The sequence below is a fragment of the Manis pentadactyla genome, chromosome 1, assembly GCF_030020395.1.
Source record: "Manis pentadactyla isolate mManPen7 chromosome 1, mManPen7.hap1, whole genome shotgun sequence".
In the NCBI taxonomy this organism is placed as follows: domain Eukaryota; kingdom Metazoa; phylum Chordata; class Mammalia; order Pholidota; family Manidae; genus Manis; species Manis pentadactyla.
Window position 1 is genome coordinate 104,039,509 of NC_080019.1, and position 24,601 is coordinate 104,064,109.

The following is a 24,601-nucleotide window of genomic DNA, read 5'->3' on the forward strand; positions in this document are numbered from 1 at the left end:
GCTGCTTACAGTCATGCTCTTAGTAGCCTGCATGAAAGTCTCCTTTCTTTGCCTCCAGGCAGTTCGCAGAACACAATCTCACTCCATCCAGTGCTCTGTGGCTCCCCCAAATCCTGGGGTCATAGGGACTCAGTTCCCATGCCATGCAGATCCAAGCAGAGACTGGACGCCAGGTGATACTGGCTTAAGGAGTTTGCAAGGGATGTGCTCCAAGCTAAGCAGCAGTTCGATGAACTTCTTTTATCATTCTGTTCTGTCATTCCCTGGTACTCTTATTTTTAAAAATTATTTCCTCAACTTGTACTCTGACTTCCCTGCATCTCCAAACCGATTTCCCCTCCAACATACACATGTGACAATTTAGAATCAATACAAACAATTCACTTAAAAAAAAAAGGTTTTCTAAATTTCTATGATATTGACATAAACTAAGCACAATAAACTCAAGTCTGAAATTGTTAGCTTTGCTGTAATGTCAGGGTCACTTCAGTGACACTGATAGTTCTTTTGTTACCAGGATGGTCCTTGGTCTCCTTGGGAGAAAGAATTCAAGAATAGATGCAGAGAAGCCTTGGAGCATTTGGGGATGTGGAGTTTAAAGACAGGAAAAGAGTGCACATCCCAGGCAGACCCAAGGGGGTTTGCACTGAGGGAACCAGAGGGAGCCCTTATCATATGAAGGGAAATGGATATTCACTAAGTGGGATTAGGTTTCCAAGGGAGCAGGTGGAGTCTGGGAGTTCAGGCTTGCTCCACCCTCAAGTAGGGCAGAGGGATTTTTGACTATATTTGGTCTCCATCAGTACTGTCATGGGGGGGGACAGTGTTGGGAGAGGTGTGATTTTTACTACGCTAATAGATTTGGGGGTGAAGTTTGGCTCAATTTCTCCTCCATGTTGTAACTAGGCAGTGTTGGCCAGTCTGTTATCTATAGTCTCACTCCACATCCTGTGGGAACAGCTTCCACAGAATGTGTAGAATGTAAGCAAGCATCACACCAAAGCCCTCTCCCTTCTCCCTGTTTAGGTCTGGCTATCTACCTACTATAACACTTAGACTGAACTAGTGGCAAATCCAAATTCATTTGCACTAAGATCATCAACTTCCTAAAATGTGCTTTAAAAGTTCCAAATAATCTCACTTTTATAAATATTCTAGGTAGTCCAAGGCAAGCTTCCCCACTCTGAGCAGCACATACTGTATCCAGACATGAGCTGAATGTCATCAAGGAGGCCACTAAGCCATCCCTCTGTGACTGAAAGGCAGCCAGAGGACCCTAGTGGGCAGAAGATTTGGGCAGAATTGTGGCTAAGGATCTGGGACACAGTAAGAGATAGAAACCAGAAATCAGACAAGAGGAAGAGAAAGAGGCACATTTCCAGATGGAGCCATTTTATTTCTAAATATGATTCAAAATATAAACTTTCTACCTCCACACTGGATTTTCATCTTGTAAAATAGATTTGCCACCAAAATCCTTCATAAAATCTGCTTTCCCCTTTACAATGGGAAATAAGCAAAAAGTCAAAGGGTAGAAGGTCATGCATAAAATATATCCACTAAGATAATAATACAATCATCTTAAATTCTTCACAAATCAGTGATAAAACATTAAGACTAATTTACACTTCACTATATTTTGCAGCACTTCAAGATTTTTTTCTTCATATATTTATGTTCATATTTCACAACATTATAAAAAGACTATCAAGTTTTTCATAAAATAGGAAAACAAAGCCATAACACTAAACAGACAAATAATCTGCAGAGCATAAACTTTCTTATAAAAACAAAAATTAAAGACAACAATCTAATCCCAAACCAAAATATTTTCAACATAAACTCTGTAGGCTTCCCAAAGGTGTTGTTAGCTCTCAGATTTTTTTATTGGTTTAGCCTCTCTTATATCTACTGGGTTTTGTGTATCAAGATTTCCAACTGTTATTATTCCAAGGAGAATTTCAAGAAAGACCTTCAAGGAAGGTCTGAGGTGGAATACAGTGTAAGTCGTTAGGCAAATTATTCACATTTATAACAGCTTTAGTGAAACTCTAGAGTTTCATCAGAAAGAGTGGTTGACCCTTTTTTTCTTTCACTCCCTTTTCATTTGAGAACCTTTTAGACATTTAGAATCATTCACTGTCTATAATTCCTATAGGGTTTGGCTTACAATTCCTGGGGTGTGGGGGGGGGGGATGGTAGAGAATTCCATTTTAAGGAACTCTGCATGTATTGTATTTTCTTTGCTTTCTTAGAGGTAGATAGCCTCAAAATAAGGTCCAAACATTTGTTTCTTCAAATGATGTCAAAAAGAATAGTATTAAATGAGGAGGGTAGCTGTCATAGAATAAGAACTAAAATTTCAGTTTTCAAGAAAAAAAATCTTTGATAATGCACGTGTCTGAGTATGTGGAATTACGATCTACAAAAAAACTATTGCCGAAGAGACCGATACAATTTGCCAGTCTGACAACATGGTTGGAATATATTGTTGGAAGAGACCTCATAAATTAACTCAATTCTCTGATTTAGAGGAAAGGGAAAGAGGCCCAGAGATGGTGAGGTCTTGCCTGAGTATATTAGCACATCACACAGTACGATTATTTTTATAGCACACAGGCACACACACACTGTTACATTTACTTCTGTTTTGTACATAAATTGCTACTGGCTTATACAATAAATGAAAAATAAGCATGCAAATTTTCATTTGTTATTACACTGCCAGAAGTGGGAAATACCCATATTTTAAATGAGCAAAAAAGTTCTTTCTTGCCACTGATGAATTGTATTATGGCTTGGCCACACTGCTCCTCTCTGCAGTCCCTGAAGGTGGCGTGGATTGGGAGCAGGAAGACTGGCAGGAAGGTGGGCAGAGGTACTCAACTCAGATTAGAATGGGAATTCCTTGCTGTGCCAAAGAGGATCCCCCCAGCAGTGAAGGCTCTACACAAACTTAAGCTTGGGTTACTGCAACTTCTCAACCTGGGTGGGGGGGTGGGGGAGGTTGGCATCAAGTACCAGTGTATGCCCTTCACCCAGAAGAATATGAGCTGGTGTTCTTCCGACCACAGAGAACAGAAATCAGCAGTGTGTGTCTTGTCTAAGTTGTTGAACCAGAAAGTTTACTAGGTGTAGTCATAGTACCTAAGTATTTTAATTTCTATATGCATATAAACACCAAAATATTTAGGCCTAATGTATAGTAGTATTACTAGCTACTTTATCTCTTTCCATAAAATTACAGTGGATATAATTCTAAGGTAGTTTTTCAAAATATATCATTTTAATGTCATTACAGACATTATTCTGAAAAATCTTCAGACTAGCTACTACCTATACTAACATTAAATAACTTAAAAAAATAAACAATACATTATATATACCAAAATAGCCCCATTTTGAAGCCATGTGAGTGAAAAAGTTGAATTTTCAAGAATAAACTAGACCATCTTCAGGCATTTTTCATAATTTTAATATTAAATGTGTCTTCTTTTCTAACTATGCCAAATACACACACTAATGTTGGTAATTTATGTCAGAAGTATTCATTATGAAAACAATAGGTTGGTTCACTTGTCTGTTTTTAGTTGTTCTGTAATGGAACATTTATTCTATACCTAAATAAATTTGCTCCCAGAAGATATCCCCCAAGGAGACAGCATAACCAAAAAACTTAACAACGTACAGGTATCCAGTCCATGCAACCTCATATTTTCTAATAGTGGTAGAAAGTAACTTTCAAGTATCACTATAATCCAACTGGACTTAAAGCTATCTCATAAAATCAATACTCTAAAGGAAGAAAGCCATTTGAAAAACTTGTCCTTGTTAGAACACCTTTGCCAAGATTCCCATAGGAAACAAAACTATCTATCCATAAAGAACAGAGGGCATTTGGTACCCAGAAAATGTGCACACTCAAAGTGTGCACACATTAAAGTGCACACATTTGCTCTGAATGCAAAGTAAACTCTAACAAGTTGAAGAGCCCACATTCTCAGTTCATTAAAGGTCACTGTATCATCCACAGCTGGAAGAATTTCTTCTGAGAAGAACTTCATCAAGGCAGGACCCAAAGCTATTTTCAGCTTCTTGTCCTGCTTTCTGCAGTGGTGGGTATTAGAATAGTTTAGCTAAAACAGTAAGAGAGAGACTGGCCCACTTTGAGAACCAGTTTAGATGTTTCTGACCTTAACATTAGTCAAATGCATTTTATAAAATTAAATTAACATAAAGTCTGCAGGGAAGAGACTCCATAACTCACAAGTAATAAGCAGAAGTTAGCTGGCTAAAAAGTGCATATCTTCACAAAGCAGGTGCAGGAGGTCAAGAGGGGTTCAAGCATTCAAGAAATTTTGCTTCTTCACAGGTTTTGATCCAGCCACTTGATGTAACTATTCCTAGTCCGGATTCCCACCGAGAAGTTGGTGGGCCAGCTAGTGAAAATCATGCATCCGTGGAAGCCATCCTCAAAGTGATCAAGGGTTACCTCCACTCCTGCACTCTCCAAGCGCTTTGCATACATGATCCCATCATCCCTTAGGACATCATGCTCACATGTCAGAATATAGGTCTTTGGGAGGTGCTGCAGGACTTCCTGGTCGGCAATGAGTGGGGCAGAACGGACATCCAGCAGCTGAGGGATCTCCTGGATGATCCTGGCACTGCCGGTGGTCTGCACAACAGGCTTGTAGTTCTTTGTGATGGATGCAGGCAAGAGCAACGTCCAGTTTAGACGGGCCCTGAGGGCAACAGCCTCACCCACATCAAGTGAAGTGTGGTTGTTAATGATCATTGCCTGGACAAAGTCGTAGCTGCCTTTGAAGTAATCCACCCAGTACTTCACCATGACATAACGGGGCAGGATTGGTGTGTTGACATTTTGCTGATAAGAGGGTGTGTTAAAATCTAAAGCTTGAAGAACTGGATAAATTAAAGCTTGCACTTTGAACTTGTTTTTTAGGTTGGCATCTTGATTAAACTGGAGAAGAAGAAGCAAATACATTTTTTCATTTTGCCTGGCTCCTTTTAACAAAAACCACACCATACAAAGTAGCTTAATGCCTTACTGTAAACCAATCAAAGGGGTGTAAGTGTTAAATTTCTACCAGTCATGGTATTAAGTAATGTAATTTAAAAATAAATAATTCTCTATCACTACCACCACCACCACCATCAAGCTATTGAATATTTACTAAGAAAGGTTATTTGCAACTCATGGTTTTGAGGTACACTTCCAAGGTACATGATTTCTTAGGACTTTAAACCCCCACAAACACTTTACTGATATCTATCCTTTGGCACTTAGCACACCTTGCTGGGTATTATGGGTGGATAATGTGTGAACCTTATTTAATTTCATATTCCCTGCAAGGCCCCAAAAGGCAATGGCTTACTAGACAGAAAAAAAAAAAAAAAAAAACTAGCCTGATTCTCCCAGAGGAGATGGGTAGGAAAAGCTGAATGAAAAGATGATGGACTCCAAAGTGTTATGGTAAGACTTCAGGTATCACTTCTGATGAGCATTTAGTCTTATGCTTGGTGAGAGAGGAAGAATTCAAATAGTGCTGGCAGTGCACCCTCCAGCTGACTTAATGAGCACGTGCCCCAGAGTTGAAGTTGAAATGGGCATGTGAATGAACCCTCCATCTCAGATCTCAATTCCCCTGTCCTCCCAGAAATGTGAATGCATTGCCTCATTTTGCAATTCTAGTGTCTACAGTGATATATCTCATGTAATGTCTAAAAGCAGCTACCCAGATCACTGTGTTTCATAGGCAGCTAAACAATCATCAAGGTCACTTCGGCCTTACAATTCTGTATCACACCGGACTTTATAGAACCCCCATCCCTAATAGATTAACTTGCATTTTTAACATTTAAAGTGGCTGAACCATTTCATTCTTTTCTTTTATATTTGAAAAAAAAAAAAACTTTGGGAAACACTTTTTAATTTTTCACTTTGGCTGAAAATTCTAAGGAAATAATCTTAGCATTGGAATTTAAGCAAAAGTATCCCATTTCACAAGTCCAATATGGAAAAGGGGCAGGGGATATTTAATGTCCACTCATATCCCTGATGAGCAGGGGAGCCTGTAAATGTTAGCCAGCATCCCACATGAATTATAATGAGGGAAGATGTAACTGCTCTGTAAAAGCAAGAGGAAATGCAGTACAGCACAGAGAAGATGCTCTACAGCATCCTACCATACTGATGGACAGTGACTGCAATGGGGTTGGAGTGGGGACTCGATAATATGGGTGAATGTAGTAACCACAACATTACTCATGTGAAACCTTCATAAGATTGTATATCAATGATACCTTAATTTTAAAAATCCAAATGCTGGCATTGTCCAGGAAAATTTTTTTTAAAAAGCAAGAGGAAATGATCAGTTAATAGTACTAATAATATGTCTACACAATTCTTGGCATGTATCTTCATAAGTCCTGGCAACAGCCCTGCAGTCAGAAGGCATTATCCTCATTTTCTGGAAGCTCAGAGAGGTTAAGGGACTTGCCCAGTGGCCCACAGTGGGAGAACTGAGTTCCATCCCAGTTCTGTCTGCTTTTAAAGCCAGTGATGCTCTCTCCCCATTACACCAGGACTTTTCTTCTTACCCCATATGGACACATGGATGGCAAACTGCCAATGCCAAGCGGAGAACTGAGTTCTTTAAATATAGCAAAGAAGAAACCAGGGTACACCACAAACAAAAGGGCAGATGCTATTTAAGAAATTTGGAGGTGAGAAGATAGAGATGGCATTCTCAAGTTATTTAATCTGTAAGAGGAAGAAAATGTGCTTACCTTTGAGTTTACACAACAGCCCAACTTTTGGGTGCTATTAGAGCTAGACAGTTTTCAAGAATTTAACCAGGTAAAGCTTAGATTAACCTGTATTTTTAACATTTCAAGTGGCTGAACCATTTCATTCTTTTTTTTTATATTTGAAAACAAAAAGAACTTCGGGAAACACTTTTCAACTTTTTGCTTTGGCTGAAAACTCAAAGGAAACAATCTTAGCATTGGAATTTAAGCAAAAATACTCCATTTTGTAAGTCCAATACAGAAAAGGACCAGGGGATATTCAATGTCCACTCATATCCCTGATGAGCAGGGGAGCCTGTAAAATGTTAGCCCCCCTTTCACATGAATTATAATCAGGGCCTTTATAAGGACTCAGAGATGACACTTCTTTCAATGACCCTTCTTCCTACTTCAAAAAGATCTCTGAGCACTCTGCAAGAACAGCCGTCTGACTCACTTGACAAGGCCACCTGGCTAAGCCTTTGCCATGTGTAAGGAAGAATGTGTGGTGTGTTGGCCATTATCACATTATCCTGTCACCTGCACCTCAGGACAGTCTGTTACCTGTTGGCTCAGGACAGCGGCCAAATTCCCACCAGCACTGTCACCAGAAATGCCAATTCTGCCTGGGTCAACCGAATACTTCTGTAAGACTTCTGGCTGTAGGAAGTACTTTGTGGCACGTACAACATCGTGAATTTGTGCAGGAAAATGAACCTTTGGAACTAGCCTGTATCTGTGAAAACAAAAGTTGTATTGATTTATGAACTGCACCACATCTTCACAGGCTGTTTAAAGTTTAAGGAGAAACTGGTTCTTTTGATGCCAGAAATGAACAGTTTAACAAATTAAAATATAAAAACAAACCATTCATTTTTTTCTTGCAAATCAAATACGTTGTTTAAAAATTGGAAATCAAATTGCACATGAAAAAATTTGTTTAAAAATTGTACGAGCACTAATCCTCTTTTGAATTTTATTTTTACTATCAGCCACTAAGCAAAACAAAACAAACAGAAACATACACACCTATGACCACCACCAATGCAGAAATGAAGCTTCAAAATAAAAGGCAGATGCTGGTTATAAAGGTATAGACAGAACCACATAGATTTTGGAATTTTATTTCTGGAAGTCAGTGCTCCAGTCACACCACCTCTGGGTTAAAAGGTGACTTGGCAGTATTAATCGCTTCACCGGTCTCATGTTTGTTCAAATCATGTGGTTTTCTTCATGATTTACTTGATAAATACAGTGAAATTATAGTCCACTGAAGAGATGATGTCAGCCTGACATTAAACCCAAGCAATGCATTCACTCCCTGGAAAGCTGGAACTAAAGGGCCAGTTATCAACCAGCAAAAAGGAAGCCAAGTCTATGAGACGGCCAAGGGCAGGCCTTCTGGGGCACTCCTGGGGCTTCTGCACACTTAGGAGGATTCATATTCCCTTAAGGGTTCCAAAGAATCCTGGTTTTGTCAAATGCCCCACCTATAATGTCATCTTACAAATCCATATTGGCAGTCTTGGCTTAAAGTGCCCTCCCAGTCTCACCTTCCTTCCTTATTAATTCTCAGTCATCCTTTAAGACTTACTTGAGGGTTTGGCCTCCTCAGGCACCCTTCCTTGACTATAACTCCCTTGCTTCTGTGGCTGAGCTGACTACCAATCCTTCAAATTTTTATGTGCTGGGGTATGTTACTGCTCTTAACATCTCATCTTAAAATGATTTATTTCTTTCCTCTAAATAGTGTGTTCTCTGATATCAGGAACTGTGTTTCCAGTATCTATCACTGTGCTAGGCACATAATCATCCATCCAGTAAACCTTTTTTGAGTATTAACATATCTTCACTCTGCAAATGAAGAAACTGAGGCACAATAAAGTTACTTGACTTGTAAAGTAAGTCAAACAGATCAATTAGAAGCTAATTTATTAATTAAAATCTAATAATATTTAAGAACTCAGATCTTTTGTTTTCTGTTTTATAAGTAGCATACTTAGTCTCAGAAACTATTATTTTCTAAGCTACTCTATAAAAAGTCATTTATTTCCCCCACATAAAATCCAGCTAGTTAATTTAATATCCTGACAGTAAGAGCAGATACAATCAAATAGACAAATATTTGTGAAAAACTTTAATAGGTGGCAAATGTAGATCTGGTTATTCAGGAATTACTACATTTAAAAAATCTAAATACAGTAAGAAATTCCCTTAGTGGTTGCCTCATAACAGATAAAATAATTTTCTATTTTCTTCCTTATTTTTCCATCTGTGGTGATCAATTAATCATCCAAAATGTTTTTTCTCCAGTTTATTTTCTCGTTAAGTACTAAAGCTTCTGGTAACCTGCTGTGCTGTTAATAACCGGTGAAAGGAGTAGGGTTACACCAGTGTGTCCACTAGGTGGAGCCATCTCTTATCATTTTATTCACCCGGTTTTGGAAAGAGGTTCCCAATGTTTTAACCTCAGTATTACCAAGATGAATGCTTAAATCTTTCAATGAAATAAAAACAAATGCATTTCATGGCTCAATTTGTGAAAATAAAGACTATTCTGTCTCAGCAAGATTCCACATATTATGATAAACTGTTTCCCTGGTAGCCCAGGAGGACAGAGCACATTCTACTAGTACACATACATGAATTACATTTTCAGATATTGTTTCACTTTTAAAAGGTCTTAGTGACTTTGAATTAAGAGAAGGTAATCTGAAAATATGCTGCCTCAAATGTTATCAGTCAATTAAAAACTGGCTCAGATAACAGACTCAAATATACTTAAACATACTTAAATAGGTTGTGGTGTAACAGTCTTCCTGGTACCTTTAAATCTATCTCGAACACCTCCCCTTATCTTTGTTTAAGCTGGAAACTTTCTCCAGTTTTATTCAGTACGAGACGATACTATTTTCATAGACTGGAGAATATAGCAAAACCAGATATTTCTGAGGTCAGCCAGTATAAGACAAGCCTTCTCAGTAGCTTGACGTTGACCTGAGAAGTATCACAAAAGTTCTATGGTGTCTTTCTAGAGCCAGAAAACTGAGTCAGGAGGAAATGTATGAGTGGTATAGCCAAAGAAAGCGCTTATAAATATATTTGCTGCTTTTGTTCAAAGCTATGACCCTGCAAAGTACTGAGGGGATTCTGACATTTTTTTAAATTTCAGAATTGTAGTTAAAGCTGATGAACTTGAAAATAGAGTCTCAATTTGTCCAGCTCACTGCCGAGATAGGTGGGTGCTGCCGTTACAGTCATCTATTACTGCGCATGCCTCTTAGTAGAAAAACAAAATTCGGTGAAAACTCAGGAATGAGGTTTCATCAATTTAATAAATGTGCACACTCTATAAAAATTATCATATTCCTGCTAGGGGGGGTAACTCACCAGGCACTCTATAGATGTATTTCATTCAAATCTCAGAGCAAACCAGTGGCTTCAAGGACGAGAATGTGAGGCTCAAGGAGTGTAACTTATCTACAGGAGCTAGTAAGAGGCAAAGCTGTGATCTAAATTTACAACTGACTTCAAAACCCACGTTTCCCCCCACCTTCTTAAAATATCTGAATTTTTCAAAACCCCACAGCCTTTTAAATATGTGTGTGTGTTCTCATTACCTCATCAAAGTGGTAAATTCTCAAAACTACAGATTTCTGACATTTCAGAATCTCTCTCATGATTTCAATGTTTTTGCAATATTCTCAGAATAAACCATGCAGCACAGCGCCTGGCACATGGTACATCTTTAACATATTTTCTTCCTTCTAAATGAAACTTTATTTTATAAATTTTAACACTTATTTTATACCTTTAAATAAATTAAAACATTTATTTTATACTTTTACATAAAAAATATGTCAAATAGCATTATCTGTGGTAAAAGTAATAATCCATATGGCTTTAAAAACACACAAAAAAAGAAACTGTTTCTAACCCACCTACTCTTCTGGCACATCTCCAAGGACTCCACTTCCTGGTCCACACATAGTCCAGAGTTTCTCATCTCTGAAAAACTTTCTCATCTCATCTCGCACCTCAAGATAATCTTGGGAACTTTACAAAAACGCTGAGGTTAAGCCCTTCTACAAAGCATACTGGGGTGGGGCCCAGTATTATCTACATTTGAAGAGAAATTCCAAGCAATTCTAATGTTTAGGCAAGGGTCAGATATATCACTGAGTCCACCGTATTCACTCTTCTTTGAACATATCCTCCTGCTCCTGTTTTGAATGCACTGGTCTGTCTTCACCCCCTTATGCCCTTCCCCCAGTAGCTCCTTATCACCTTCCCAGCCTTTAAGTCTCATCTCAAATGCCCCTTCTTCCAGGAAACCTGCTGAGAGCCCAGACAAGAGGAACCCTCCTTTGCTGGAGTGCTCAAAGTCTGACAGGTGATAACACAGACACTTCAACTTCCTCTAGATGTAGATGGAAAGTCATAATTATGTACTAAAGAGTGTGCTGTATACCCCCCTGGAATAAGCTGCACCATTTCTATGATCTGTTACTTTATGACCTCACTTACTGACAGTGATCAAAGAGTTGAGCAGTTCTCAGAAAGACTGACAACTTACTCATGAGGTCAAAGGCAGCTACTGTACACAAGCTGGGAGCTCAGGGGAAATGTGAGTTGCTCCAACCCTCTGGAAGCTGAAGCCCTGAATGACACTAGTGTTCTAAGAGCTTTGTAATGCGCGTTCTCCCTCAAAATAACCTAACCCAGAAGGCTGTGTACAATCTCCAGCTGCGAACAAGGACACTGAGTTCTCTTCTTGTGCCAGGTAGGTGAAAGGTGCATGGGACATCCTGGAATGCAATTATACTATTAGATTTGGCAAGAATGAGATAATAATCTCACTCCTTTTGGGGCCGTTTTGCTGTTCCTTCTTTTTCACCATCCCCCAATAGATGCATCTTGAGAACATAAAAAGGTCAATATTCTCCTCATACCTTCAATGAGGGTTCTCTAAAACAAATTTAAGACAATCTCATCTAAGACGGACCGATAATTACATCCATACTGTGTTCTCTATCTGGAGGAAGAATCTATATATCTAACAGGTAAATGCTTCCTTTCCATTAAAGGAATATAGAGTAAAACAACACATAAGTGAAAGGACTGTGAACAGATGATTGCTTCTCTTTTTGTTCTTAAATGTGGTTTGTGCATAAACATTGAAGAAGAGTCTTCCTTTGGTTCTACTCTCAAAGTTGGGCCCCTGAGATAGCTTTGACCATGGCATCCAGCAAGGGAGAGCTGAGTGGATAAGAAAAATATTTTTTTAAAAACAGACAGATGTCAGGATGCCTGACCCAAATCCTAGGAGTGATTGAGCCTAAAATTGCGATCCATTCAAACAGTGTAATTTTGTAATGCTGTGTTCACTTTTGAGATGTCCAGAGACATATCTATGTACACAGCAGGGAGCTCCCAGCCTCCTGTGTTTATCTAAACTGCCTCCTCCCATGCTGATGCATCCTCTTCTGACCTCAAGAGTAAACAGGGAGCCAGAGCACTCCCAGGTGCCGCTGAACTCCAGGCAGGCTCGGTGCCACGTAAGAGAAATCAGTGGCTTTTTTATGTTAGTAGAAAATGGAACCAAGAAGCTATTAATTAAATATGTCTAAAAAGGACAGATTCATTAGCTAAAGAAGATGAAGATGGAGAAGAAAATAAAATGACTTAAAACATGCCACCCCAGTATCTTTCTTTCGTATTAAATTATTTGTGACACTGGCCTTTAGATTTGCCAAGGTTGGCCTGGACTGAGCAAAAGAAAAGTTCTGAGAAATCTTCCCTTTCTTGGAGGGGGGAAGCCTTAGGGATTTGGTTGGGCCAGGTGGGGGTGAAGCATGAGGCTTTCTCAGCTCAGCACCTAGGGGAAAAACAGGGCAAGGAGCAGAGGGAAAGTCACAGCTAGATGACTACTGCTCAGGGTTTCTCAGAGTATCTTATTTGCACAACTGCTGATCCAGATGTGTGTTGCACTGTGCTTCCTGCAGGTGCTGTGAGTTTGTCAGCTTGCACTCGTCTAACTTTATGGAAGGAAAAAAGAGGCATGAAAGTCCCACTGCTTGTAACTGCTAGAAATCATGTATGACAAGTACTCCAGCTTCTTTTCTGTCTACATAAGCAACATGCTTCTTCACAGCTCTGGAATGTTTTAAGTTCTCTGTGTACAGTGCTACCTGACACTCAGTGGAATGGGAATAGGTCTCACTACATAAAATGGGGAGATTATGACTATAGCAAAACACAACTTGAAAAATTTTTCTGCACCCAAAAAAAGCAACATAAAGAAATTAACTGTAGAATTTAACACTATAATTAAATCTATAGAATTAAATCGAATGTATTAGATTAAATTTAATAACATCCAACATGCCTACTTTATTATCTTTAAAAGGCATTTTGCCTTTTAAAAAATTAAATTAAATCTTCCTTCTCTCTTATGTCTTAGGGTTCTAATATTGTGTCTTATTATATAAACTACAGGTAAAAGGTTACCCTGTTATAGTTAATCTCACTGAAGTTTATCAGAATAAGTTTATGAATATAAGTAGGACCTTCCTAGTTATACAAGTGAGGATACATCATGTATCTTAGGTATTATAGATGAACTTTTTCATTTAACAAATACTGTGCAATTATCATGTAAACACAGAGGAGTGTTGTATAAGCCACTGAGTAGAAGTCATGGCCTATTTTATGCCTTAAGGCTTTTCTCTCAGTTGCTGGGTCTATCACCAGCACCAGTAACATGAACTGAGGCGTTCCAGCTCCTGGTGCTCATTTATGTGAGGAGATTCCATCAGCAGGACTGTCCCCAAGCCTTGCCTACCAGCTTCCTAAGGTTCCACCCTTCCCCAGGCCACACCCCACGTGGAGCAGAGCCGGACCATCACCACGCACTCCTGTGGCCTCAAGGATAAGGAGAAGCCGTCGGCTGACAGCCTCCCTGCCAGGAAAAGGTGGAACTCCAGGAAAACCAAGAGTCTCCCATACTCCTGGACACTCTCAGGATCATCCACTCTTATTTGTTCTCCTTAGTCACCCCCAGAGGTGTGAGTCCCTCCATCTGTCTTCTCTCACGTTTCCTTCCTCTGATGCTCTCTGCCTCCTCCCCTTTCTCTGAGGCCCTCTCATCACACCACTTGGGCCTTCCATGGCCAACCCGCTTGGCCTAACTAGGTTCTGCTCATCCTTCAGAGCTCCATGCAGACATGACTTCCTCAAAGACACCTTTTCTGACTCTTCAAACTAGGTAAGATCTTACCTATTAGATGCCTCCATTACTACTTACATCACTTATCACACTTAACATTATTTGTTCAAGGGTGGTTTTCTCATCTAGACTGTAAACTCCATGAGGGCAGGAATTATGTCTTATACTGTTATGTCACTAGAACTTAACATAGCAACTGACACACAAGTGGAATTCAACAGAAACCTATGGAATAAAAGAAAGAGGAAAGAGGTGAGGAGTGAGAGGAAATATATTCCCAAGTTAGACCTCTGACATACTATCTAAGTGAAATATCACGATCATCTGATATGGACTATACTTCTATTAGCACGTAGGTTATGTGACTCTCTGTGGGCTGGCTGGCCAGGATTCTAACCACCTTTGCTCATTTTCTGCAGGAAGAGGGCTAAAATTCCACACTGATAAATAAATATGCAAGCAAGACCTTTCCATTCTATGGAAGCACTAATCTTCCAGACTTGTCTAGTGCTTTACAGTATCTAAACCCCTTTTATTTCAGTTGTCCAAACTAATTCTCATGACAACTCTCTGAAGTCATCAACCCAACTCCAAGTGTATTTACTTAGCATACATGTTCCAAGCCCTTGTCCTGGGTGATGCGGACCCAAGGGAAAGAAGACAAGCTCACATCCAGACACACAGGAAGGGTCCCTAACTTGATTTTGCACATTAGGTTGAATGACTTGCCTCAGGTAACACGCTTGTGGGTAATGATACCTGCTCGCTGCTGCCGTGCCTCCCAGTTAATAGACTTCTGTATGCTCACTCTTAGAAAGTTAAGATGAAGCAGTACCTCTCTGTTTGAGGTTTTAAGTCTACTTAAAAAATCCCATCCATCCTTGTGTATTTTACAACAAGCCTAGACTAAAAGAACACCCGTTTTACTTGAGACAGATGTTGACAGGTGGATAAGGCAAGTAGGAAAAGCTTAGGCATCTTGCCAATTGCTTGTACTGGAACTTTGGAGGGTAAGGCCTGTGAGGAGAACCATCACCATGCCAGGTAAAGCAAGGCCAACTTTGCTCCTTCCCTTGGGCCTTTGAGGAGCTAGAGCTACACAAGGAAACCACTCCAAGGGCCCTGAGGCTCATTCTCCAGCACAGAGCTGTAGGGCCTTGCTCCATACGAGGACTCAGCTGCTTAGATAGTCCCTGCTTTGCCCAGCGGCCCAAGCCAGATGGTGCCATCCTTTCCTTGAAGGTTCCTGCATTACAAAACTGCACTCAGGCTCCTTGAGAAACCAGGGAGGCCAGGGAGGAGCCAAATCCTCAGACAAGGCAGCCGCAGGACCATTCTGTGTGGTGCTAAGAGCTCTGTTCACAGCTGTCCAAATGATAACCCAGCCCTCCCAAGACGGTGAGGACAGATTCCCTTAGCTCTCAGATCTGGCCTGGAGCAGGGGCGCAGAGATGAGCAGTGAATGGGAGGGCAGCGGGAGGGGGAGGGCCGGATAACCTCAGGGCGCAGAAAGTGAACGATGTGGCCACAACCCTGTGACTCAGCATTATCAGCTTCCTTTGGTATTGACTTGATATGGGCTCAAAAAACGTACAGGAGCCTCAGGAGTGATTTGACCTGGTCCCAGTTCCCTACTCCATCGATGTGACTAGCTGGCTATGGGACCTCATGCAGGTTACTTAAATTCTTGGGCCTCAATTTCCTTATCTAGGAGGAAAATATCAAAATATTTATCTTGGATGATTTATATGAGAAACAAACAAGGCTCTTTATTCATTTATTCCATAAATATTTATTGAATGCCCACTATCTGCCAGGGACTTTTTCCAGGCAGTAATGACTAGCAATGAACAAAACAGACAAAATTCCCCAAAATTTCTGCCTTCATGTAATTTACATTGTCTATTTCCAACCAGTACAATACACACATAATAAGTTAAATATATAGCCTGTCAGATGTTGATGACAGTTTGGGAGAAATATAAAGTAGAGGAAAGGTAGACTGTCATTTTAAATAAGGGTATTACCAAAGGGTGCTGTCTGAACAAAGATCTTAAGAGGGAAAGACAAGGTAAGCAAGAGCATCTACACAATACCTGCCATGAGATCGGTACCATGATTTTTGTACTGTTACTATCACCACGATTGTTATTATTATTATTATTCACATTCCTCATAGTTTCCCAGAAAAATGGCTAATATAGACTGGTAGAAACAGCTCTATCAAAAACATTAATATCAATACTATTACCAATAATAAGAACACATCAACTAAGATTTGTTGAACACGTTACTGTTTACAAGGTCTGACTTACAGAACCTGACTCTAGGAGATTAACTTTTGCAACTCTTGGTTGCAGGAGAGATTCTGTTACAAGGTTGATTGACTTTTAGATTTAAAAAGGTGGTAAACTTTTTTGCTGTGTATAACTGATTATGTATTTCTCCCAATTTCAGTTAATTCCTTTTCCAGAAGTTTCCAAAACTAAAATGAAAAGATGATTTGATGTGTTATAAAGCTAGTTCAATACAATTTTAAGTTTCATCAGAAATCATTTTGTGTGACCTTGGAAAATCATTTCACCTCTCTGAACTTTTATTTTTTACTTTATTTTACTGCTTGTCAACAACTAGACAGTTACCTAGGATGCTCTCTTAATTTTTTTTTCTTGACTAGTATCAGTTACTTACTCAATGGAGACAATGACAGCATTCAATTCCTCAGCCATTGCTGTACACAGTTCATCATAATATCTGATTTCTAAAAGAGACAAAGGAGCAATCACTAATAAACAAGTTATTTAATACTGTCCATTTTCAAATTCTGCTAATTATGAATTGTTTTTAGACTTGGACTTAAATTATTAGTAATGAAACCAATAAAAAACAAATGTGAACATATATATCATTAATAGTTATATGTACATGCAAAAATTAAATATGGTTTGTGATAAAATGCAATTACTATAAAATGATAGGAAATCTATACTAAAATACCTTTGAATGTGTTTTTAACTAACATTTATTTCATAATGGACTATATGAAATGCACCAAAGTAATTCTGATTCTGTAGCTTTTCAAATGTATGTCTTTCCAAAAGTCACAGCAAATAAGCAGCTTCCTGCTTAGAACCATAAAAGTTTTCTCTTTTAATACACTCATTTGCTGCAATTCAGGAAAGCCAAAATTTGAAGAATATGGTATTCTGTGTAAGCCAACACATAACAAACTAGAATTTTAGGAAGTCTTAGCATTTCTTAGAAAGAGAACCAAAGGTTTACAGTGACAGAAGCAATTTTCATATGTAAAGATTTAATCCTTAGGTATTCTTTCAGTAAATTAAGAGCTGGATTGTGTCAACAGAAAGCCAACTATTATCTTATTCATAGGCTTTCCAAGGCAGTCTTAGAAGAGAACCTTAATAACTACATAACTATCCGCATGCCTCCCCCAGCCCAAGCTCTTGTTCTGACAGGAGTCATCAGTCAAAATTATGTGAAAAGGCCAGGGTGACTCTTGGAATCTAGACCATTCCCGGCACTTACACTTCCTGGCCTCTACCATAATGTCTCATCTGGCAAGTGTCCAATGCTAAAGTCTTTTCTAGAGGAGAGACTCTGTCTTATTCATTTTCACATCCTCATCACCTAGCACACATTATGGTCCAGTTCAGTACACTACTGTCTGAGTTTCTGTACTGGAAGTCCTGCACCCCAGGAAACCCCCTCAGTCCTGGCAGAACCTACATACTCAGTAACATCTGTTGAAAACATGAACAAATCAGGGAATGAATAAAAGAATAAATGATGAATATGCAGTTAAATGAAGTGGGATTAGTAGAAAAGTTTTACTTTTTGGTCTTTGCCTCATTAAAACAACAATGTTATTTAAAAACACAAACAAATTAGAACAAGTTGCCATTGCCTTTAAACATAGGGGATGCCGAAGGCTCTGGGCTGCAGAAGAGAAAGTAGCTCCATGCTAATTACAGGCAGAGAAGAACATCTTACTTCCTCCTTGGTACACTCCCATGGGGCTGCTCCCCTGGGCTACCTGCCATGTTTTGCTCTGCTCATGAAGTTATCCAACACCAAAGAGAATATTCCTCAATTTGCAAGACTGTTTCTTTTTAATAGAGGCATACCTTTTAAATTTTCATCTTTGGTCTCATAAGCAGATGAAATGAGTTAACATGTATATTCAGAAATATTTGTTCTATTACATAGAAAGATGCCTACAAAACCCAAGTTGGCAAAAGAACTACAGATAATTCTGCATGTTCTGGCTCAGGGAAACTTCACCTTGTTTTGGTGCAGAGAGCTACCCTCAGCACGTCACAGTAAGTTAGTCTATGATTTAGATCACAGGAAATATTTTCTAACAGTCTGCCTGAATTCACAAGGAGGCAAAAGCCTTTATTACTGTAGGGTAATCATATAATTAATTATTCAAACCTACACCCTTCTTAACATGAAAAGGGGACACTATTAATAATTTTGCTGATATAACAGGGGTAACTGAGAGTGTCCAGGGAAAGCAAGTCGAATGTGCCTCCTTTCCTTATCCAAAGAAAGTCAGATTCCAGCACGCACACCCCCCAGGGCCAGCCACAACCCCCAGGCACCTGAAGGCCACCGGACATACTTGCACTTGCCAGGGCCCAGCCTCCTCCGTGGATATAAACAACGCTGCGTTTCAGCGGCTCTTCTGGCTTTGGGAAGCCTTCAAACACTCTGACTTCCACACCGTCAAAGTCCGTGTCAGTCACCTTCACTTGAGCAGATGACCATGCGCTTTTCTTGCCGAAAGAAACGATGATAAAATTGAGTGCGAGCAGATGATGACTCAGGCCCAGGAAGTGTATCAGGTTACTCTGCAGGTGAGGGCAGAAATAGAGGGGGAGCACGCGTCAACCACCAGAGGCACACAAACCAACTCTACGAATCTTGAGTTCATGCAAGCAACTGCAGCTGCAGCTGAGGACCCCTGGCTACTTTCACTTGAATTTGCCTTTTGCTCTAAGAGTTTACCAAGTATTTTCATTCAGGAGACCTACTCTCCTTTGATTTTAGGATCAGTGCTGAGAGGGGGTGGGGACAGGTACATTCAGACCCATTTTATCAAGAAAGCTTAAAATGAAATGAACTTGCCCATTTGCAGGATGAGTGTAGCTCTGGGACTGAAACCTATGACTTATGAATTACAGGATTTAGTCCTTTTTCTCCCCCTAGAGCCACACATCACTGTTCCAATGATACACTAGGAGTGCAAAAGGAATACTTTATCTGAATGCAAATAAAAGGAAAGCTTTACATTTTGTGTAAGTGTTTTAAAAGTGTTTTAAGCTTATGTATTTAAGAGTGTCTATCTTAAGAAGAAAGAAATGAGTGTGTGAGAGGGAAGGAGCTGGGTCAACTGAGGCCCTGGCATTTAGAACCTGACCAACTCAGACAAAATCAGGAGCTGTTCAGAAATGTGCAAAGAACATACAGCCTGCTGTCCTTTCCCCTTTGAACCTTGAGGCATCAGGCTCTGCATTAAGCGTTCACAGAAAGATACTTGGTTGCAGAAGGAGCATAGAGAGAAGGGACCCACTTCATCCACCCAGCAAAGATCCTGTGGAGTGTAGTCCTTTCTGCTTGTTATCCAAGCTCTTCCTACTGAGGACATTTATGAAACTGACCTCCCTGCTAGACTTAATGGCCATGTTTCAAAGCCAGAGAACTGCAAGCTGTCCGGAAGCCAGTTACTAGTCAAGCTAGAGAGGCCCAGAAGCGTCAAAGAGGGATTGGAAACTTTCCTGGCACAGGCACATGAATTTAGATACTGTGTCTCCTACTGGCTCTCAGACCTGGGAAGGGAACAGCTAGAGAGTAGCAGCACCCTTCTGTAGAATATGAAAACAAAACACTGATTAGGGAAATATTTAATGCCATCATAAGATCAAGGAAACAAGGTGACTGGCAGAAATCAACACTATATGAAGTCTGCAGGACACTGTACAGAACCTACCTCATGTTTCCTTTATGTACTGCATGCTCTGAGTGCATGCAGACTCGACTCAATTTGCTCATACCTTTGCAGAAACACCTCTGCTGTGTTAGCTTATGATCACTTGCATTAACAGAACTTCTGATCACCTACATTGTTTACAATACTGACAGGTGGCCTGGAGGAAGAAGTGTTGATTGAGAAAGGGACAGTTTGTTCAGGCAGGAAAAAAAGACAAGCATACAGGAGTAAGAAAGAGTAGAGGGGTGGGAAAAGAACCCAGAAAGTTCCTAAGATAAAACCATGCTAATGTTTGGCATTGTATTAATACATTAGAGAATGAAAAATAGTTATCCTACAGACAATATTGAGATTGTTTCAAAATTTGAAAATGGAGAGAATCAAGCAATAACCTGTCATTAACCACTTCTTATCACAGTTATCAGTCTGAGTGCCTACAGGGCTAGGGTAGGTTGTTGAATTCTGACTATATGTCTCTGAGTTAGATACTGTATCCTCCCTGTGAAGAAGAGAGAAGAAAAGCTTTAAGACTAGGTACCCAGCACAGAAGTCAGCCCATACTTGACAGGACTCAGAGCAGCTGCCCAGGCCTACATGTTCTAAGCTCCTGAGGAACTACAGAATAGGAACTACAGAATTGCCCTAAAGATTCTGAATTAGAACATGTAGGCCTGGGAAGCTGCTCTGAGTCCTGTCCAGTATGGCATGACTTTCACATGTTTGTGTGATAATTTGTGGCATGATAAAACTGTAAATATTATCTAACCTTTTTCTCCAATATCTAACGCTTCCTTTAGTTCTTTTCACTACTCCCTTCCCATCACTACTGCCCAGCAAATAAAATGAGTAGCTAAGCCTTTTTGTAGCTGTTACTTTAGGGAAGGGATATGATAACAAATAGCAAAGAAACAGGAGTGTCTTCATTCTTTATTTTTCCCCTAAAGCCTATATGCTTTGGAGAATTAAAAGAAAAAAGATGATTTAGAAGATTACATGATGGATAAGAAGACTCCTAGAATGGATAGAATGGAAAATTATTTGCCAAACAAGGTGGTAGAGGAGGGGAGGAAAAGGTGCTGGAGATGAAATGGGGACAATATGGGCTGATATCTGAGATCTAGGGAAAAAAGAATCCTAGGATGCAGCAACCCCAGGTATGTCTGTGGGATTTCAGAGCAGTAGACATGCGCCCCATGCCCAGAGAGAACCACAGTCAGAGGCAAGACCCTAGGGAAGAAAGGCTGCAAGGTATGTCTAGGATGGTGGTTCCTCAAAGGGCCTCAGAGAGTTGCCCAGGCTCCAGCTAGGGCGGGAGCGACAGAATGGTCCCATTCTCCACTAAAGTGTACAAGAAGCAAGGGCTGCATGGGTATTATGCAGATGGACCTGAGGCAACCTCTCCATTACCCACAGCCCATTATTTGTTCTCAAGGGTCCAAGAGGAATAGAAGGGAGCACTGATGAACCTGAAGGGGTCTTACAGGCAAGAACAAAGGATGTTCGAGGGCAGCTTACCAGGTTCAAACATGAATGCCTACAATGGTAGAACAATGATGCGGGCTAAGGATGACTGCCAAGATGGTTTCTCCACCTCGTTATGCTTCAACATTGTATAAGACCCTCCAAAATCTCAGATAAACATCAATGGAGGGGAGTGCCTAAATTCACTGGGATAAACTTCTACCTAAAGAATGAAGGCTCAAAACATAGATCAAATAAGATTTCTTGCATCCTTGAGTTTGTGAAAAGAGATTCAGGTCCATCCAAGAAACATTCTCGAAATAATAGTTTCCTGAAACCTCTTTAGAAGTAGATGGAAAACTCCAGTAGCACAAAAAAGCAGGCCAAGTGTTAAAAGCCCCACAGGTTGAGAACTGACAGAGTCTTAGCTAAATGAAGTATTCTAGGATGGTGTCAAACTTGCCTCCATAACCATTCCAGGATCTAGGAGGGGAATTCTGCTTGAAGAGGTAGAGGGATGAAGGATACTCACTGCACCTCAGTGGAACCAGACACAGGAAAACAGGTGGGCCACTGGTTCGCTACCCAGGTATGATGGCTGAGAATCAAAAGACAAGCAAGCATCAAAGGAAACCAAGCAGAAACTATACTCTGCTTATTAATACATGTTAGTTGTTTTGTTTGTGAATGGCATTGTTCTCTGTTATTCATACATCTAAATTAGGGAATATATTCTATAGGCAGGGAATCTTAAGCAAGAGAAAGAGACAATCTTCTGGAGCTTAGGGAAACAGAGGAGAAACAAGACTTGCAAATGAATAGCTGTTGTTAGTTAGCGAGCAATATGAGCAGTAAAAGAGGCCTAAATAAAGGGTTGCACAAGCTCAGAGAAGGAAGGCATTTCTTCTGTCTGTTCTTTCTGGGATGAAATCCAGTAAGGCATCTAAATGAATTCTGCCTTAATGGGAGATGAAGCATGGGTAGCAAGCGAAAGGGTCAGAAACTAAGATGTAAAAGTGTTGATCAAGTGTTATAATCCAAATGCCTCTGGGAAGGTAAGGTAAATAAGGGAAGGGGAGGCAAGGGGAGCATGGCAGTAACAGGCTCAATCTAAGGCAAGTACAGCACCAAAGTCAACAACACAGACCCCAGAGCCAGGGTGTCTGGGTTAAATCCCAGATCCCTCTCTGACCAGCCTGGGATCTAACCCTATATGTGCCTTGATTTATCATCTATAAAACAGAAATAATAATACTAACTACTTCAAAAAAAAAAGTAAATATACATGAACAGCACCTTGAACAACAGAGCCTTATCCAGGTTGATTATTGTTATTATTATACCTTTGATCCAGAACATCATTGCGTGAAGGATGTAAGCCCAGAGACAGAGAGGGCAACGTCTCTAGAGAAGCTGAGACTATCATTGTTTCCCATTTTGTACATCTGTTATTAGGATCACATTTATTACCAAATTCTGAAACTATTACAGGTTAAACAGATGTAAAATAATTATCTCTAAAAAGTTCACTTCTATGCTCATGTCAAAGGGAGAGTATCAGAAAAGCCACAGAACACTTGATATTCCACATACATCAATAACTTAGCATGTGGTCAAATGTCAACATGAACCAACCACATTCAATACTTAGGGCATATACTATAAGTCACTACTTGCTTCATTTCTCATATTCGAAAGTTTGTATTTTGTCAGTGGTTCTCCAATTTTTCCAGTGATGGCCATTTCATCCTGTCAAACAGCTTTTTAATTTTTCTCTTCAGATTCTAATTCCTGACAATTATGGGGGGAAAAATCATGGAACATTTATCTGCATGAAAATTGATGGTCTTTTCTTAAATATTGCAAAGGTTGAGTGTACTTTCAAATGCAGATTTAATTTTTTTTATCATCATGCAAATTACATGACTTATATTGAAGACCACTGTACAGATTACCTGTGATTCACTAACACAGAATTTTTGTTCCACAAAAACCTCAATGTTTGTGGCAAGAAACTACCAAAGGTCAAATAACTATAAGTCAACAAGTATTAATTAGGCACCTACTATATGGAAAGACTGTTACATGTTCCAAGAATATGAAAGTGGGTACAAAATGGACTGAGCATTTAAGTAGTCAGGAATTTAAATTTTGACTGATTCCCTCCCTTTCCACAAATTTCCATCTCTTTAAGCTTTCACAGTTCTCTGAACTTTCTCTAAGGCTTAAACTCTTAAAGGAAATCTCTGATTGTGAGATATTGATTCAGATTAAATTTTTTTTTAAATCACAGACAAAACAAAACACATCTGCAGGCCAAATCTGAAATAAGGGCTATGAGTTGCAACTTCTGATGTAGAAGATGATCCAGTCCGACTGAAGGTGCAGCTGGAAAGATGGCAGATTAAATGCTCTTAAGAAAGGACTTTAGTTGCCAATGGTAAAACAACATATTTTGGACACTTTTTTTTTCATGAGACTATACTTTGGGAAAAATTATGCAGCCACGTTGTACACAATCTATTGATGAGAGAGGAGACTGAAGGAGGCAAGGGCAACAGCTGTAAGAACTTGGCAATTGTCCACAGGAGAGAAAATGAAGCTCTGCCCCAGGTAAACACAGGGGAGGGAACATACACAAGAAAGATCGCTGAGGAAGAGTTGATGGGCTTTGGCAACCACTCAGAGCAGAGGGACTGGGACCAGGTAGGGTACACTAGTGGGCCACGTAAAGATTCAAAGGTATGGAGGCTCTTCACTTGGGGTTTAAGAAACAGAGAACACAGGCAGAACAGTCAGGGAAGGTAATGTAAGATCCATTGTAGTATCCTTCCATTTAAAGCCAATGGGACATCTCAGTAGATAGGTCTAAAAGGCAGACAGCAAAGGTGGTCAGGGATTCAAGAAGGTCAGACCTGGAGGAAGAGGTCAGAGGTAACTGCTAACAACTCCAATAATAGTAACACTTAGGAAAGGTAGCAACGAGACAAAACATGGTGTCAAAAGACAGACCATGGAGGAAAACATTCTTTGACAGGCTGTTAGACAGCCTTACAGAGAGACAACTTACAGAGTGGCAAAAAGAA

The 24,601-nt window shown here is 39.9% G+C and overlaps 1 protein-coding gene across 1 annotated transcript in view; it reads right to left on the reverse strand.

Annotated features, from left to right (window-relative positions):
* Positions 1-1,371: 1,371 nt before the first annotated feature.
* Positions 1,372-24,601, reverse strand: part of NCEH1 (neutral cholesterol ester hydrolase 1) — a 65,652-nt gene continuing 42,422 nt past the window's right edge. The window contains exons 2-5 of the mRNA XM_036930889.2: positions 18,687-18,915; positions 16,733-16,802; positions 7,378-7,549; positions 1,372-4,984 (exon numbers count right to left, since the gene is read on the reverse strand). Of these exons, the coding sequence (XP_036786784.2) occupies positions 4,367-4,984; positions 7,378-7,549; positions 16,733-16,802; positions 18,687-18,915 (1,089 nt within the window). The 3' untranslated portion in view covers positions 1,372-4,366. The remainder of the gene's footprint in view (positions 4,985-7,377; positions 7,550-16,732; positions 16,803-18,686; positions 18,916-24,601) is intronic.